The following is an 18,946-nucleotide window of genomic DNA, read 5'->3' on the forward strand; positions in this document are numbered from 1 at the left end:
TTTACGGATGGCTCAAAGTCTCCAGACACGGGCAAGGCAGCTGCTGCTTTTTTTATACCACGCTTTAATTATGTAGAATCCAAAAGACTACACAACAATACATCATCTTACAGAGCAGAATTAGCTGCCATTATTCTGTCATTATATTGGTTAAACCAAATACAGGTACCAGGATTACTCACAGGAGCGGTTATTTTCTGCGACTCTCTTGGAGCACTAGATGCTTTGAAAAACAACAATGAAGAACAGTTTATTTATGAGTTGTTGATGCTCCAGACACAACTTCATCAAAAAGGAATACATATTTGTTATGAGTGGATACCTGGGCATTGTAATATCACTGGTAATGAAGTGGTTGATAAGGCCGCCAAAGGTGCGTTAATACATCCCACAATTGACATCCATAATAAACTGAATAAAAGAGAATCAAATAGTTTGATCAAATTTTATTATATGCAAAAATGGCAAAATAGATGGGAAGAAACTGTATCCCCCTTAAAAAGAATCCAAAAAAACGTAGCAGGAACTTATAAATGTTCCTTGAACCACAAGAATAGTGAATCCATTTTGCACTGTCTAAGAATGGATAATATAGGATTAAACCAAAACCTGTTTCTTTTCAAAACACACCTAACTGGATTATGCGATGTTTGTGGAGTGCCCGAAACAACAAGACATTTTCTAACTGAATGCGCAAAATATATCATAGAAAGAACAATGCTGTTAGTGGATACAGACTGCCAAGAGGCAGCAGATCTCGAGGGATCATTGTCTTCATCAGAAGCTTCACACCAGAGAGCACTTGTGTCTTTCGTAAGAAGGACACATAGACTCTCTTATTTTTAAGTTCTCTCTGCATAACATAGATAAAGCGCCTGTAAATAAATATATATAATGTGTACATATGTATATGTTTTATTTTGTTTTATTTTCTTTTCCTCTCTAAGTTTACTTGTATTTTGGCTACTGCATTTTGAAGTTCCTCTTGAGTCTATGAATACGGGTGTCACCCATCTATGAATCGATAGAATATTCCAGATAACCATGTAAAACATGTAACATTTAGTAATAACACATGACATTAATTGCACCGAGCACAAGCCCAGAATGTCTGCATTAATTAATTGTGTCCTTATATTTGGTTATTGTATACCATACAGTAACATGTATTTTATATTACACACTTTTATTGTTCTCTTTTCAAACTTCGGAAGGAGAGGTCTGTTGACAGGCATCACACTGTCTTGGTTGGGTATTGGGGGGGCCTAGGCAGTGCTTGCTTTTATTAGCAACCACGCGCATGCTGAGAAGCCCGTTCAAATTACTGATCCGGGTTGGCCAGAAAATACTATTTAAACAATCAAGGATTTGTGATGAGCCGCCTTTCACGATCTCATTCAAATTTACTGAAAGCAGCGCTAATCCATTATGCGTCAAAATTTTATAACCACAAAAACGACAAATTGATATAGGCGTAAATATTCATATCTGAATGACACGCGCCTCAAAACCCAAGCTAACAACAACAACAACAACATGCTGTGCCCATTTTGTCATTTTGCCATCATAAAGGTTTACTGGTACCCATTTTCTATTGAAATCAGTGGGCACATATTTTTTTAAAATTTATTCATACATGTACATTTTAGTAGATTTGTCATTACCACTTTTGTTCAAAAAACCACTTGAATGCACCTATAAAATATTATCAGCACCCATTCAGATGTCATCTCGTGTATGCGATCTGTTGCTCCAGGATACTAGTTTGCTCTGGAGTAGGAATTTGCACGAAGATCATTTCCCAAGGGGGGAGGAATCGAAAATCATGAATTACAAAGTTTACATCTGTACCCACTCCAACACGTTCTTGTGAATGGGTAAAGACTTCCCCTGTGTGAAGGCAAATCAAATACAGGTAGTATATACATTGGATTCCTATTTCTGCTAATAATGCATGAGGGATAGATCCTCCTCTTCAGGTCAGTGGCTGGAGTGTGACTCACGCATCTGGCCTTCCGATTTGACTTGTATCGTTTTGTTTCCTGGACCCTTTTTCCTCCTCAATTTTTCATTCTGCATCTACTTTTCATTTCTAGAGGGGTTGAGTGGGTATAAATGAGCAGTCTGTATAGGAAAGTGCTATTGACTGCATGGGATTGTGATTCAGGTTTTTTTTTATGCGTCAAGCCAGAAGATCATGGGGGGGGGGGGGGGTTTCTTGTGACCATCTAACTCATTCTGCATCTACTTTTCATTTCTAGAGGGGTTGAGTGGGTATAAATGAGTAGCCTGTATAGGAAAGTGCTATTGACTGCATGGGATTGTAATTCAGGTTTTTTTATGCATCAAGCTAGAAGATCATGGGGGGGGGTTTCTTGTGACCATCTAACTCATTCTGCATCTTCTTTTCATTTCTAGAGAGGTTGAGTGGGTATATGAATGAGCAGTCATGTTAAGGAAAATGCTTTTGTTTGCATGAGGTGGTTTCAGACCGCCTCAGCAGTTCAGCAAGTTCAGCAGTTCCAGGTATTTTGGTAATGTGAAAGCAAACTACGTGTAATTTCCCTGTAAGAAAATACCCGTTAAATAGTAGGTACTTGGCGAAATTACGGGAACTTTTGGCTGCTGGGCCAGTGATTTTGAATCTCGCGCTTAGCTTGCATATCAGACCATATTGCGCATGCTCGTAATTTCAGGAACTTATCCCGAAAAGTATGTTTCAGGGCGGTGTGAATGCAAGAATAATTAATGGGTATTGTTTAGCCTAATAAGTTCTCGTTATTTAACAGGGAATCTTATGATCGAGGCGGTTTGAAACTACCTATGGAAATGTGATTCAGGTTTTTTTGTGTGTCTGTCAAGCCAAAGAACCATGGCGGGGGGGGATTCTCATGACTGTTCATATAGGAGGATATGATGGGAGTTTTTTCCATTGTGAATATGGATAATATCTCCGAGATGAAGCGGTATGTAATAGGTTTCCATGGTGATTTTAGCTCTTAAAAGGTTGCCTGGGGAAATGATGATATTGTAATGATTCCCTGAGTAGGGGGATGATGGGTCGCTGGCATTAGCAAGCAAACCATTTTTTTACTCCTGTTCAATGAACCTAAAACCTTGTACTTGCTCATAACCTGATCTGACCTATTGTCCAAATGTGCCGTAAGGTTATGTAACAAATGTGATCTCATCGCTTCATGTCCCGATCTGGGGTGCCGCCAGGGTAATTTCATGAGGATGGGGGCATTCACTAGTCTGCAGGCACAGACCCTGATTGGAACTTTGATCAAAAGTGTGCCTCCACGCAAAGACTAGCACATACAGAACTTGCTGAGCAAGAGAGCCTTCAGTACACAAGGCATGAGTAGGCTGAACATTCAACCCTTATTTTGAGTGAAGGGTTTGCCCAGCAGACTAGGCATTCACTGTGACAACTCAACTTTGGCTTTGATGCTTACTTGTGTATGTCATGGGATTTCAAAAGATGTAGGGAGTCTTTCATGAAAGAAATCGTCAGTGATTTTCACTGTCGAATTTGTTCTGAGCCGATCAGACAACTTCTTGCATCATGAAATGCTCCTCTAAAGATGTTCCTTATGTATGACAAAATGTATCGAAATTATGTGAACTGTAAGTTTTCCCACAGAAATATTCCAAGCACGTGAGAATTGCTGCCAGGTCCTTTAAAAATGTTTGCCGTATTGAGCAAACTTACAAAAGAATGGTGTGCATTCCGGAATGCATTGGTTGTCATTTGAAGGATAACTGTTGCACTCTTTTTTTCAAAGATTTCTATGACTTAGTCATACTGTAAGATCAAAGACCTGAGTGAGTAGAATCGATAAGTAAGGGGAGCCAGCGTTATTGGAAATAGGGATTTTCAGTGTTTATGTCTCTGTCAACGATTCACAACATGGCTCTCCCCTGAGGCTGATTGATGAGTTCAATTAGCTTTTGCAAAGCTCAACAGAGATTAGTCTCTTTCTCAAAACCCCTATTTGTTCGTAATAAAAGACATAAAATGATGATAATAATAATGGTATTTCATTTTAAATTCGATTTGTAGCTTGTGCTGAACTGCATACCTGCCAAAATGTAAAATTTTATCAGATTTAGTAAGATTTTTTTCATTCAAACTAATAAAATGAAAGCAATAATCTGATATTTTTTAAAGTATAGGCGGTATACTTTAAGTGTTTTATAGACCCTAGATTAGATGTTTTCCTTGTTTTAGTAAGATTTTTCAGTTTTAAAGGTTGTCATATATGAACCTGTAGTAGATATTTTACAGATATGAAAAAAGGCATAAATACAGTGAAACTGGTGCTTGACATTCAATTGTTCAAATGGATTTTCCCAAATTATCATCTTTTTAACTCCTAACTTTGTTCTTTTCTAATTCAATCCAATTCAATTCAAATTTATTTTCATTCTTCAAAATGATACAAATAAGTACAAGATAGATTGATTCAATTTAAATAAACAATAGCATGAACAAAATTCAATATTGGAAAAAAATACATATTTGAAAGTAATTTAAATATAAATTAACATACATGTCAAGTTGAATCAATATAATCAATATCATTAAATATAATTGAATCAATGCAATTATATATCATAAGAAGAAGAATGTAGAATGGAAATGAATTTCCATATAGAATGGAAATGAATTGTGAGTTTACTAGTGTCTATTGAGAGACAGATTAAATGGATGGGGTTTTACTTTTATTGATGAGTTTAATAAATAACAATATGGTAATTGATAGTGAGTTTCAGTTTTGATATGTTCTTCCTGCTACATCCGCCTACAGTTATAGACAAAACACAGATTCCTATGTCCATGCATCGCCATCTGAAATGAATATTGTAATATGCAATGGCTTTATGATATCATGATATTTTAGCGACAAAACAAGGATAGGTACAAGCCTCTTCCCTGTTCCCAAATTATGCTGAGTATGCATGGATGCCTATAGTACACTTCAACCGATTTGATTTGAAGCTCATCAGCATGTGGAGACCTTCTCATTACGTTTTCATCAGATATGATATGGGGGGTTAGTAAGAAATAATTCATCCCCCTACAGAGCTCAGCGAACCGACGATGACTAGATGATTCCCCATTAGCCCGAGTTTGCTTAATCCTATTCGGGTTAAAGCGCAAGTTAATACTGACTTGCAAATCAGGCAGATACATCCAAGTTATTGACTTGAATAAGTTTATCTATATTTGCCACTCTCCACCCAGGTGTAGTAAGTGGGTACCCAGTAGGAAGGAATTCCTGAATACCTGATCACTGTAGCCGTGGTGAAGCAGGGGGAATAGATTGCGTCTTCATTAGAAGTAGGCTTTTGATTGCTCGCTGGACAATTTGCCGGATCTGAAATAGTGCAGTACTGTATTTTGTAAACAAGGGCTAATGAAAAATGTGCCTTGAGTAACAACACTCTTCAAGGGTGTAATTCAAGTTCCTTCCAGGCCATGTACCACAAAAAATACAATCAGCTTTTGAAGCATAACTACACATTGTACGTGTATGTAATTCAAATATGTTACCATCATAGAGTGAATTCGTATAAAATTGTATTTCAACAACCGATAGGGAGAAATAATATTTTGCTTGGGTAGTTCTCAAGCATTGGTTTTTGTTTATATGTTATATGTTTCCTTTAGAAATTTGCTGCCATGTCATTGTACATTGTTGTAAATGTATGTTCGTGAAAAATGGAATAAACCTAAACAAAGGAATATTTGATGAACAAAGATTCCATTACCTCACATAATCTTACGTACCCATTATGCAACAAGTTTCTGTTAATGAAACTCTACACAATATTGTCGTTGACATTTTTCGAGGAGACACGCCTATGTATTGAAGTCATGGAGCCGATACCTCTTTAGCTATATACCAAGGGAAATAGTAGATAGCCTAGCCCTCCTTGTTATTCAGGTCAGCTAAAATTGCATTCATTAGATGTTTTTATGGAAGGGCCGCTTACGTAAAAGAGGGAGGCAAATATGAGTGCGATGCTGTAGGAAGCATCCTGACTAGGATAATGCCAGCAATATCGATGCCATTATCTGAGATATTGCCAATTTACGAGAAACTAACCTTCTGAGAAGGAGTTTTGTTTTTTATGTGTGTTTTTTTTTCTAATGCAGTTTCATCAAGACATTTTGATCAGGAAATGATAAAATGTCAATGATCTATCGAAAGTATCTACCCTTCATACACTCCATTCTTTCTTTCATTTTTGTCTTCGTCAATTTTAAGGTAGTTCTATTATTTTTTAAAGTGCTTATGAATACATGTATTGAAGAAAAAGTTTATGTTCTTGTGTTAAAGGCCAAATCCACTGCAACGATGATTTTATTTGAATAAAAGGGAAAAAAATCAAACAAGCGTAATGTACAATTTCATCTAAATCAGATATAAAATAAAAAAGTAAAAGAATGAAACTTTGTGTAATTCCTCCCAAAACAATTTGAAGCATATCCTTGCCTGTATGCAAAGAAGGAGCTGGTATTGTACATCACTCATTCACTGTTTCTTTTGTAATTTACTATGGAATATCAATGTTGATAATTTTGATGATAAAATGTATCGAATCACAATAAAGTAAATTATCGTAACAGTGGTTCTGCAGTTTCCCGGAGGAATCAAATCACTTCCGACATTATTTTACGGGGAAAAAGGGAAAAATAGGGAGTTTTTCACAAAGATAATTAAGTCTGACTTAAAACTGAATTCAAATTCCCAGCTTTATGTAGTATGTGACATACATGTATTATACCACATATCATCAAATAATATTACACATTAAAACTCATATGCATGTTGGCACTTCAGCCTAACTTGCAGTAGACTACGTGAAACAACCTACCTTTCCTGATCAAGTGTATCAGTAGCATCTACCCTACTTTCTCCCTCTCCTTTAGCAGGAAAATAAATCTTTGTTTATTAATAACATCAGACTGCGTAGGCAATAAATTTACCTCTGTCTATGGCAGTTATTTTTTGGAAATATCTGCTTTCTTTCCTATTCCTCTTCAACAATATAGACCTCAATGTAGCTGGAGTATCCTTTTCTTAAAGGACAAATTGTGTATCCTTGATGTTCATTTCTCTGAAGTATTTATGCAAGGCATTCATGTGCAATTTATTAAATACTTTTCTTGGTTGAAAATATACAAAAGCCTGATTATGGCAATCCGCATAGTTTGTATGGGAGATAAAAAATTATGCTTGGTTAAGGTGGGGGCAAACTGTCACTACTGATAGAAAGTATTAAAAACAACTTTAATACACTTCAAGTTCACACAAAGAGTTCATGTGCCATAGTTGTAAAATATTTGGAATATTAGGGCTCCCACAATAAATTTGGTGTCAGACGGCCCTAATGAAATGGAAGCTTTTATATTTTCTCACCAGACTTATATCTCACTCAGACTGAAGTATATCTCAGTGTCATTTCGGGGCAAAACTTATTTTAACTTTAAAATCAATGTTTCATAATTTTCCTCACTAAAAAATGAATGATTTGTTTTTCTTGCAAATTGTATCAACTGGAACAATTATTAAGAAGTATATATGTTACTTCTAAAATATGCATTTTTTTATATGATTTATATTTTAAATTGTTCTTTATTTCATCTTTCTTTTCAGTTTCAATCGCTAGTGGTCAAAGAAGTAAACGTTTCTTTGAGGAGCCTCGTGTGAACACACCACCTATACCCTCATACCCCATCCAGAAGCAAGATAGAACAGGTAAATATTTAGAAAAAAAATACATGAAGGTGACGGGGAAATTTTGCTCTCATGACAGCGCCAAGATTGCCGCTAAAATCTGCAAAATGGAATGCTTTGGGTAGCCATCTTTTTAAAGTCCTGAGGGGGCATTAAAGGTAAATTCCAGTTCTGGTAACGATCTCAAAATCACTTTTTACAGAAAATAATAATATAATGAACACCCAAGTGTTCGTATGAATAAAAAATATGTGCCAAAGGATTCTGGAAGAAATTGATTGCTGAGAGATAAGCAAAATAAGCGCGGATTCGGTCACTTCCGTAGGGTCTTTATTCCAGCAATAATAATGTACACTGTCCCACGTGTGCCTATCTGTGTTGGTGATCTTCAATGTGATTGTATTTAGCTTAGATTTTATGATTTCACAAAGTTCAGTTTATGTAACTGTACCAGATCTAGATCCACGATGATATAGTCATACTTAACCCTAGTTTTACAGACTTTCTCACGAAATTAGTGTTTTACTGCAACTACTATCATTTAGCTTTAAGCGTTGCCCCTGTCCGTCCTTCCGTCTGACCCCCACTTGGTTTCCATGCAATAACTCGAAAAATATTTAATGGATTATGAAAATTTTGGGTGTGTAGGTAGACGACAGCAAAATACAGGCTAAGTTCGAATTCGGAGTCCAAAGGTCAAAGGTCATAGCTCATTATACATGGGAGTTGGTTCAAAGGTCTAAATTTGTTCATTATATATGCATATTGGTTTCTGCATGGTATTAAGTTCAACCACATTGAATAGATTTCTGATCATGTTAAGCTGGGGCATCTGTGTCCTTTGGACACATCAAATTTCTAGTCTAAAGTTGCCTTGATATCTGCCACAAACAATATTCAAGAACATTTACAACATCATTATTCTGCATACAGCATATATGCTTTTACAGCATTATTGCTCATTGAGCAAATGAAGTAGCCCTTGAAGTGAAAGAAATAACCCCAATTATTCAGTAATCACCCTAATGTGGCAAAAGATATAAAAACAGCCCTGAAAAATTTCCTACCCTGAATCATAATGCCAATATCTACAAATGTTTCAAGTAAAATATCCAGTCATTCAATATTATAAACATTAACGACCGACTTCAAACTTGGCTCATGTATGCATTTGGATTTGATGATGTGAAGATGAGTTTCAATTCGTTCACATATTAATATTTTATTCATTTACAACACACCAATTGTACAGATTTTCTAAAATCTTTGCTGATCTATCCATGAATTTTTTCATGTATTGGGTAACCAAATGAAGAAGAATAATTGAACTTTGGAATGATTTGGATTAAGTATCTTGATTAGTTTGCCAATGTTTTTCAAAATGTCTGAGAATCCTAGATCCTTTTGTATAAAAATACAATTCTGAAATATTTGTATATTTATTTTTGTATATATTTTATATTTATTTATTCATTAATGTATCTATTTAATATTTTATGAGTTTATGATAAATAAGTGTTTGTCAGGCTTTCAAATGAGAATCTGTACATACTGAAATTGGTTACACAACTCTATTCTGCATCATGAAAATATCCTTTGCATGAATCCTCTCATTTATTCACTCCTCTATTTATGATTTGCGTTTTCCTCCTTCATTACTATGATTTTACCTCTCAAACTTCTGTATATAGATTTACCCTTGAGCAAGTCTTGTGATGGCCCTCCCCCCAAATTCTTCATTCCTCCTCCTCCTCCTGCAGCTGCCCCACCCGTTGGACCTGGATCAAATATTGGCACTGATTCAGATTATGAGGACATCCCAGAGAATGCCAGCCTCTGTGACTCGTGCCATGGTACAGTATTTTCTCTCCTTTTTACTTCGTAATTAACTTCATATAACATCTACTTGATTTGCTAGTTCAGCCCTCTGGACTGCCATACCCGAATAGAACTCCCAAGGATTTAAAAAGCGCGAGCGCGCCCTCTCCCGTTCAGGCTTACTACCCATGATCACCGCGCAATTAGCGTCCATCTTCCTCTTTTGCTTTCGGCAAGCCACCTGTCAAGACGTGCTCAGATAAGTCTCCTAAGAGCTCAAATCTTTTTGAGCTTTGGTATATTATTTTTGCTTATCTGTGGTGCATTCTCCTTTTAATTTCAATCTTTCCATTTGTGTGTAAGATTGTGTTCAGAATTTACACTTGGCGTGACTTTTTAGACGTGTTTTTGGAGACACTTAAATTGTTTTTCTAACGTTTGAGTTCTCGTCGCGCCGCATCGCGCTAGCGCGTTCGCGAGGCACCGGGCTTGGCCTGCCTACGTGGCAGCAAGCCTTCACCACCTGTCATGGTTATTGTTCTTCACGTTCAAAGCGTGGTGGCCTTTGGTGCCGTTTTTGAATTAAATTCTAGACAGCCTCTACACTTTGTTGTCGAGGGTGTTATTGTTATTTCTTTTTGCAGGTTGGGATCTTCAACTCTGTTCCTTCCTTGCTTTCTGGAATTGATTTATTAAGATTTTCGATTGATTATTGATTGATTAATTCTTCAATTCTCTTTCCTTTCTGTTCTGAATAAATTTCTTAATTGATATTTTATTCACAGGCGGATCTTAAAGCTCAATTCCTTTTTCCTTTTGTTCTGAATAAATTTCTTGATTGATATTTTATTCACAGGCGGATCTTAAAGCTCAATTCCTTTTCCTTTCTGTTCTGAATAAAATTCTTGATTAATATTTTATTCACAGACGCTTCGGGGATTGTTTAATTCGGCTTACGCAATTATACCTGATGATTGTTTGGTTATTCAATCCCCCTAAAAAAAAAAAAAAAAAAAATTTTTTGTTCTTTACAGGTGGGGTCTCCTTCCTGTTAGAAATTTTTTTTGACCTGTCCCGGAATTGTTTTCTTCGTTCAATTCCCTCTTCCCTCCTAGTCTTATATTTTTTTTTATTTCGACAGGCGGGCTCTACGATTCCCTTTGAGGATTTACTGTGTCGTTCTTCCTCTTGGAATCGTTACTAGAGACGTTCCTCCTTCCTCCTGTTCTGAATTTCTTTACCTTTCCACAGGAGGTTACTTTTTTTTCCTCTTGGAAATTATCGTAAAATTTCTCTAATCTGGAATTATTTGTCTCTCAATCCCTTTTCTTCCTGCTCTGAAATGCTTGTTTTTGTGTTTCTTCGCAGGTGGAAACTTCGTTCTCTTCTGAACTTGCATTCATTTTTGAATTTTTGTTTCGAATTTTTCCTTCGGGCAAAAAAAAAAAAAAAGAGAATATAGTAGGGGAACCTTGTAGGAGTTTCTTTTTTCAAAGTCTCCGACCTCCTTTTTCTTACAGGCAGATACCTAAACTATTCTTAGGTTCTTCTTCCTCCCTACCCCTCCCCTCTTGTTTTGTTCTGTTTGCTCAAACAAACTCCTTTTAGGAGGAGGGAAAGACCACTCCGGTCTCCACTTTTAATCTAAGCGAGATCTTTGTAAAAAAAAAAAAAAAAAAGAAAAAGAAAAATTCTTGTTTTTCCTTTTTCAGGGTAGAGAGAGGTATCTTTGAATGGGACTAACACAGCCCCAGAGGACCTGGTGCCCTCCACGGGGACCGCCCCGATTGCAAGTTACAGAAGTCGGCCGCCTCCAGGCGAGCAGGAGGGACGCCGCGCGGTGAGCGCCCAGCGGCGGTGAGTATGAGGGTGCGTCGATCAGCATCCGACCGCAGATTCGGGATGCTAAGAGAAGGAAGGCCGAGACTGTGGTGCCACGGTCTCGGACAAAGGAAAAAGTGGTAGCCAAGGCTTCCAAGCCTAAACTAGGTCCTGCCGCCGCAGCACCCATAGGGCTATGCGACCCACCGGCTACCGGGTCACCAGAAGTCCGGGGGAGAGTGCGGTTCTCTCCCCCCGGCACAGGTCAGGATCTCTGCCGTATAAGTCGTCCTCCGTTGACAGCATCGGGAGAGATCGCCCAGCCCCTGACCGCGAGAGGCGTCACACAGACTGTAACCACAATCTAATCGTGACCACAATCTGACCCCGTCAGATTCGGGTGAAGTTTCGTTGTTGGCGGCCGCCCTGCCAGGGGCGGCAAATCGTAAGAGATCACCCGTGCCTCTTGTGCCTTCTTCTGCTCCGGCCACGCCGGCGGAGCCCGCAAAATAAGAAGAAAGAAAGAAAGGAGAAGGAGAGGTCCAGTCGCCAGCCCTGTTGCCATGGGCATTCCTCCTTCAGACCCTCTTATCGGTGGCCAGATGTACAGTCATACATGTTATGCTGCTATATTCTGCTACCGCGAGAGGCGTCACACATCGGGCTGTGACCACAATCTGACCCCGTCAGATTCGGGTGAAGTTTCATTGTCGGCGGCCGCCCTGCCAGGGGCGGCAAATCGTAAGAAATCACCCGTGCCTCTCATGCCTTCTTCTGCCCCCGGCAACGCCGGCGGAGCCAGCAGAAAGAGAAGAAGAAGAAGAGGTCGAAGGAGAGGTTGGCCAGCCCTGCTGCCATGGGCGTTCCTCCTTCAGACCCTTGTGTCGGTGGTCAGATGTTACAGCTATTCATGCTGCTACATTCTGCTACCGCGAGAGGCGTCACACATCAGACTGTGACCACAATCTGACCCCGTCAGATTCGGGTGAAGTTTCGTTGTTGACGGCCGCCCTGCCAGGGGCGGCAAATCGTAAGAAATCACCCGTGCCTCTTGTGCCTTCTTCTGCCCCGGCCACACCGGCGGAGGCCGCGAAGAAGAAGAGGTCGAAGGTGAGGTCGGCCAGCCCTGTTGCCATGGGCGTCCCTCCTTCAGACCCTTGTGTCGGTGGTCAGATGTTACAGCTATTCATGCTGCTACATTCTGCTTTCGAGTAGTGCGGGTTCACCCCACCCTCGACGTCTACTCACCCCGATGCCCCTGAGCATCAACCGAGACAAGTGGGCAATAACCACCAGACACCCGGGAAATCCTCGAGCGATTCTGTTAAATCGCCAGCCAGTGCACCGACTAACCGGGTGCCCCAAGATCGCGTGTGCTTTCCAGCATTTTCGTCGATCTCAGAGCACGTGTCCCAGCCGACACGCGGGGCCACCCCGGCGCTTACTGGACAACCCCCCGGTTCAGTCCATAGAGCGAGACTCCCTTTACGAGGACAACCCCTATCCCGCGGTCGACTTTTCAGTAAGCGCTCAGGCGCTGCTTGACAAGTATCTACCTCACATCTACCCTCCGAGCGGGGGTATTGATGAAGCAAGGGAGTCCATATTTTCTCGCCCCGCCTCTTCAGGCGCTCCGAGCTCAATCGGCCGAATTGGGGGTCTCGGAGAGTGACGGGGTCCCGTCTCTAGACGAGGCGGCTCCTACGACGAGGAAGCCGCCAGCTCCGTGGGTGTAAACCCACCCCCGCTCTGCTGCTGCCCGGAAGCGCCAGGCTCCGGCGCCGCCGTCTCGAAATTTTCAAGCCTCTCGAGGCTAGCGAGAAGGCAGAGGCAGGGGGGGGGGGCGATTATTATGCAGGTACTCCCGAATTCGCCCTCTACGTCAAGCTCACATACGGCGACGACTCCTTCAGCGGTAACTCTCTCCATTCTTCCCCCTAAGCGGGCCCGTAGATTGGAGGTATGAATCTCTTACATACCGCATGCCGCACTTCTCTCGTGAGAATGTTTGGCTGCTTTGAGAGGACAACCTATCACGTCCGCGGACCGTCCGCCCAGGCGACGGGACCGTCGCTTTTCTGGCCTGAACCTCACTTTCTATTCGAAAGTAAGGGTGCCCTGTCTTACTTAGCTCCTACCCTTGCAACGCCAGAGTCAGGGCTAGTACAGACACCCGTTCTCCAGCGATCGCCGCTGAAGAGAGGGCGACTCTGATATGAGCACCATCACCGCTCAGCGGTATGTCTCACTATCTCATAGCTCTCCGAGCTTATGAGTATGTATATCGGATCTGAATGTCACGGCGATTAAAAGTTCTCCTGTGCTTAATAATCGCTATGCCTTCACCACCCGGTGCATTATGGTTATGTTAACCTATTTGTCTCGTATTCGGGCGGCTCGTACGAACCCTGCCCGAGCTGCCATCACCGGTCGTCCCCCCGGACACCGCCGGCAGCACCCGCACCGAATACGTGGAAGGAATCAGCTTTTCATATGCTAGATATCCCTCCTGTTGACATTCACAGCTGTTCCCCGAGTCTTTCCCGGTTGGGTAAACATCATCTCGGAGGAAAGTAACCGCCGTACATCTCATGAGATTGTTGGCTATGTACGCGCGTTCAAACTTGTTTAAAGCCCCAGGATTCTCTGTCGGCATTCTATGCCTACTTTCTGGGCACACCCACCGTACCGGGTCGGCGAGTTCACACCAAACTGTACACCGCCAGACCATCGGTCGAGCTCTAACTGTCTATCTTATAGACTGCCCTCTATGTGGGTCAATCTTGCGGGCGTCTCCGCCGCTCCCTCCTTGTGCGGAGTGGTCTACGGTGGATGTCTTTACCGTGCCCGTTAGTCGAATCGGCTTCTTTCTTAGAAATTTTTTCACGGCACACTCGAGTCGCCCCGCATGCTGCTTTCATCCTCCTTCCATGCAAGGCATGTGGCCAGGGTCACCGCACGACCGAGGATGATGTAACAGTGGATGGATGTATGCTTATGCCTTCCTAACCACGATCACTACGACCCGCCTTCTCTCGGGCCGACTGTGGATGAGCCTCTCCATGTAAGTGATTTACTTCACTGGAGTTCTTCTTTTAGAAATTTAGATTCTCATCCCCCGCTGCTTAGGGCGTCATTTTTGCCGCCCCCCGCAGTTTTTTGGAGCTCCTTATCTTACCGATATCGGACTGTTCCACGCTGCCGCAACCGGCGCCGGCGGTGCTCGCTCTTACGATCACCTGAGAAACAGGCCTTGTGACTGTTTTCATAAACAACTGGTTCTCACCGCAGACTGATGGAAATTTTGTGATTACTTCCTCAAGTCTCCTTCGCTTGTTTCTTCAAGCGAGGACTTCGACACTCTTAGCCAGTTTCCGTCCCTAACTTGATAGGACAGGGCCGTTGCTACCTCATTCGATTCCGTTGGGAATGTAACGGTTGAGGTATCATATCTGGCGATGTCTGTTCGTTTAGAGCATCTCTTGATGGTCGTTTACACGTAATATCGTGACAGATTTTTTTTCGCCAGCTCCCTCTGGCGTACACTTGCTGCTGCTAGGGATTCCCCCGCCCAGCGGACAGCCATCGCAGCCTAGCCTCACGGGCTCTCTCGGCGATGGTGGCTTGAGCCAAGCCACCTCTTCCACCGCGGGCACTGCACCCTCAGATGGGTGCTTCAATCAGTATGGGAGAAAGGGGATCCTGAGTTCTCTCTCGATCACTCGGTCTAACACACTTTTGTCGTGATGTGTACCGCGCTGTATCCCTGACACGCCCGGTTGAGCTGTTTTGACCAGACTGCTCTATTCTACATAGGCAACATGTCCGCGGCATTCCTTATTAACAGGATGGCACTCAGTCGCTTTCTCGACCCTTGTCTGCCTTACGAGTGGTTTTCTTCCTAAATCCCTACTCTCCGTCGTTCCTAGTCCCCTTCGGACCGCTAGTAACTTTTTACCACAGCTCTCTATCAGAATTCTGCAGATTTCTGCCCTCACGCATTTGAGACAGATATCGAATTCTGGGCGCTTTCTCCCACGCGGAGGCTTCCCCTACAGAAATTTCCAAGCTTGCGGGAAGCGTGCGACTAGCTTGCGCAAGCTTGCGGCATGCTAGTAACTAGCATGCGGTTAGCTTAATAAGCGTGTGATATGCGTGCAGAGTAATAGTTAAGCGATCTTTTAGCGAGCAGGGACTGTTCGCTAGCATGCACTCGCTTATTAAGCGAGTGCCCTGCTAGTCGCATGCTAGTTACTAGCAAGCGGCACGCTTAAATTTCGGTAGGGGTTCTGAGATATCTCGCCTTCTCAGATTGGTCGATTGATCACTTACTGAGCCTTAAAAGCTTCAGTTTTCCGATCACGATTCTTGTTGAAATTTTCAACAAATTTCAATTCTTACGCTCTAGTCAGCAGGTGATGTTGTTCTCCTGACACTAGGCCGAGGGCCCATGATACTTAGTATTCCTGAGTATACAGGGCATTCCTCTCAAGGACATTTTTGAGGGCCGCCTTTTGGCGCTCAACTAACTCCTTCACTTCTTTCTACTTGAAGGACATTCCGTCCAGCGAGGCGAGATTTGCTGCTTCGGCGCTTAAAGCAGCTGCGGCTTTTTCCCCCTCTCCCTAAATTTCGTTGTTTTTGTTTTTTCTTTTAAATTTTCTTAGGCTTACAATTGAAAACATGCCTCCCTACGGTTTGAGTCCGTGCTGGTCTAGCAAATCAAGTAGATGTATGGAGTTATTGAAGTAAATTATGAAAATACTTACCTGATTTTCTTATTTACGAGATAACTCATACATCTACTTGATACCCTCCCACCGACCCTCCGCCTTGCGTAGCAACATGTTTCAACGTATGGGCTTGCGAAAGGTGAGGAAGATGGACGCTAATTGCGCGGTGATCATGGGTAGTAAGCCTACTCGAACGGGAGAGGGCGCGCTCGCGCTTTTTAAATCCTTGGGAGTTCTATTCGGGTATGGCAGTCCAGAGGGCTGAACTAGCAAATCAAGTAGATGTATGAGTTATCTCGTAAATAAGAAAATCAGGTAAGTATTTTCATATTTTGTTGCATTCAATCAGATATTCTTCCTTTATTTTGTTTTTGCATTAAATGTATTCTCACTATCAACTTTCTTTTGAAGCCTGAAGCCTTTTCATAATGCAGGACATATATGGTTGGTTTGCTAATGAGTAAGCTATTTATGCCCTATTTATGTTTTTATCTTTTTTTCATTTATTCCATCTTTGATCCTCAACATTCAACATCTTATCCAGTATTTATTCATCTTCCCTGTAGGAATATAAAAAAATGATTTTGTGAAAGTGAAGATTTTGGATTGTTTCTCATGTATTTTCTGTTATTCTGATATCCACAGGAGACACTAGCACTCCTCCTCCGGCCCCTGCAGAGGCGGCAGAAGCTCTTATCAACAGGCTGGGATTTCTCTTCAGTCAAGGTCCTCGAAGTGCACCACCTGGCTTGCCTCCAGGACCGCCACCACCTCCTACGGGTCCTGAACCCCCAGAGCTACCACCACCTAGACAACCTCAGCAAAGGAATGCGCTTCCAGACCCTAACCAGGAAAACATCAATCCATCTCTACGACCTGGGGTGACCACAGCAGGGGATGGTCACAATGCCAAGATGACGCAGGGCAAGGAAACGGCACATAGCCTTAACCAACAGCAGCAGCAGAGACATCCAATGCTCGGAGGAATGGTAGTTATACCGGGGCATCCTAGTAGAACTCAAGATGGAGACGGGGAACCTCTATCAAAGGTCCCTCGGCATCCAAGCGATAATCAGATTAATTACAATCAGCAGCCTCCTCAGCCTGGCTTTAACCAAACAGGACGTGGGAGTGGCCGAGGGGGAAATCCACCTTCAGGTTTTAATCATAGTAGAAAAGGAAGCGGAAGGGGGAAGAACCCTCAGACTGGTTTCAGTCAAACTGGTAGGGGAAGTGGGAGGGGCTCTGAGAGGAAAGGTTCTGGAGCAGGCTTGAATGAAGGGACTACTGCTGTCAGTGGAAGACATATACAACAACAAGTGACTAACGTACCATCTCAGGGAGCACCGCAGGTGCCAATGCAACAAGTACCACATAGAAACCAAATACAGTTACAGCAACTACAACAGCAGCAGCAGCAACAGCAGCAAATGCATCAAATGCACATGCAGCAACAGCAGTATCAACTAAAAATACAGCAAACTCATCAACAAATGTACCTCCAGCAGAAGCAGCAAATGCAACAGCTTCAACAGCACCATCAAATGCATCAAATGCAGCAGAATATATGGCAGCAGCAGAGATTCAGTCAGCAACAGCAACAACAACAGCAGCAGCAGCAACAACAACATCTTCAACAGCCACAACAGGCTCATGGGAATGGGGTAGTTCAAGGGAAAATTCAAACAATGACGGACCAAAGATTCGCAACAGTGCAATCAATACCAACAACTGCTTCACGTCAGAACAGAGGCGAGCAGCAACTGCAGCAGTCAGAACCACCACCATTACCAGGAATGCAGGATAGAGTAGGGAAGCTGCCTTCGGACAACTCTTCACAGAGACCGCAAGAACAGAAGTCTGGGACAGGTTATGCCAATGGTACAAACCACAACAGAACTGGCCTGGTTGCAGGCATGCGGTCCAATACCTTAGAATCCCGTAGCAAGCAGAACAACAGAGGCCAAGCACCAAAGACAGGATCTCAGGGTCGTCCTGCTAGCTACCAGAGCCCAGGTAATGAAGGTGGCCCTAGCCTGGAGAATAGACTACAACAGTTACTAGAAGGTGGGGTGAAGGGTAGACCTGGTGATGCGGTGATTAACGGTAACACCGCACCAAACTTGCAGAAACCTGGTGGAACCAACGACTCCAACGTAAGGAGCACAAATAATGTTAACAAACCCGGGTCGGGCCACATGCGGCAACAGAGTGTGGACAGGATCAAACCAAAGATGGCCCACCCTAGAAAGATCATGAACACCAGTCATCAACGTGGAGCTTCTCTTGATTCCTCTGCTGATACTAGTAATATTTCATTCAATAGTACTACATCTTCTGTAGGAGATACATCGTTCACGAGCGTATCCTCTATGGAAGGCTATGATATGTCATCTATGCAGGCCCCACCAACTCCTACAAGTCCAAGGGATGTGATGGCCAACATAGAAGGTAATTATTCTCTCATATTTCTTTTGTCAAATGTAACAATATGAAGAGTTAATACTATAATATTTAGGCAGATCTATTCTGGTCGGATACAATACCATTTCAGGGCCAGAATTTTTGTGCGCAATAGTTGTACACTCTTTAACTATTGTGTCTAATCTGGGCTTGATCCGCTCCTGTAATTGCCTGAAAAAATAAAGTGTATGGTTGGGAAAATCCTTCAACTAACTTTTGCTTTATTTCCTCCTACATTGTGATTAATGGCAACACCATTTATATGACTTCACAATGGAAAGTTTGAAAGTTAACACATAAGATAAGTTAAGTGAACTGCAAAAATTGATCTCAATAGTTTTGTTGCTGACATTTAATTGA

At 42.1% G+C, this 18,946-nt stretch overlaps 1 protein-coding gene across 1 annotated transcript in view; it reads left to right on the top strand.

The window, feature by feature from the left end:
- LOC121411497 (protein TANC1-like) overlaps positions 1–18,946 on the top strand; it is a 95,084-nt gene that overhangs the window by 50,297 nt on the left and 25,841 nt on the right. Inside the window, 3 exon segments of the mRNA XM_041604261.1 lie at positions 7,671–7,772; positions 9,443–9,604; positions 16,769–18,574. Coding sequence (XP_041460195.1) covers positions 7,671–7,772; positions 9,443–9,604; positions 16,769–18,574 — 2,070 coding nt within the window.

The sequence above is a fragment of the Lytechinus variegatus genome, chromosome 3, assembly GCF_018143015.1.
Source record: "Lytechinus variegatus isolate NC3 chromosome 3, Lvar_3.0, whole genome shotgun sequence".
Lineage (NCBI taxonomy): Eukaryota > Metazoa > Echinodermata > Echinoidea > Temnopleuroida > Toxopneustidae > Lytechinus > Lytechinus variegatus.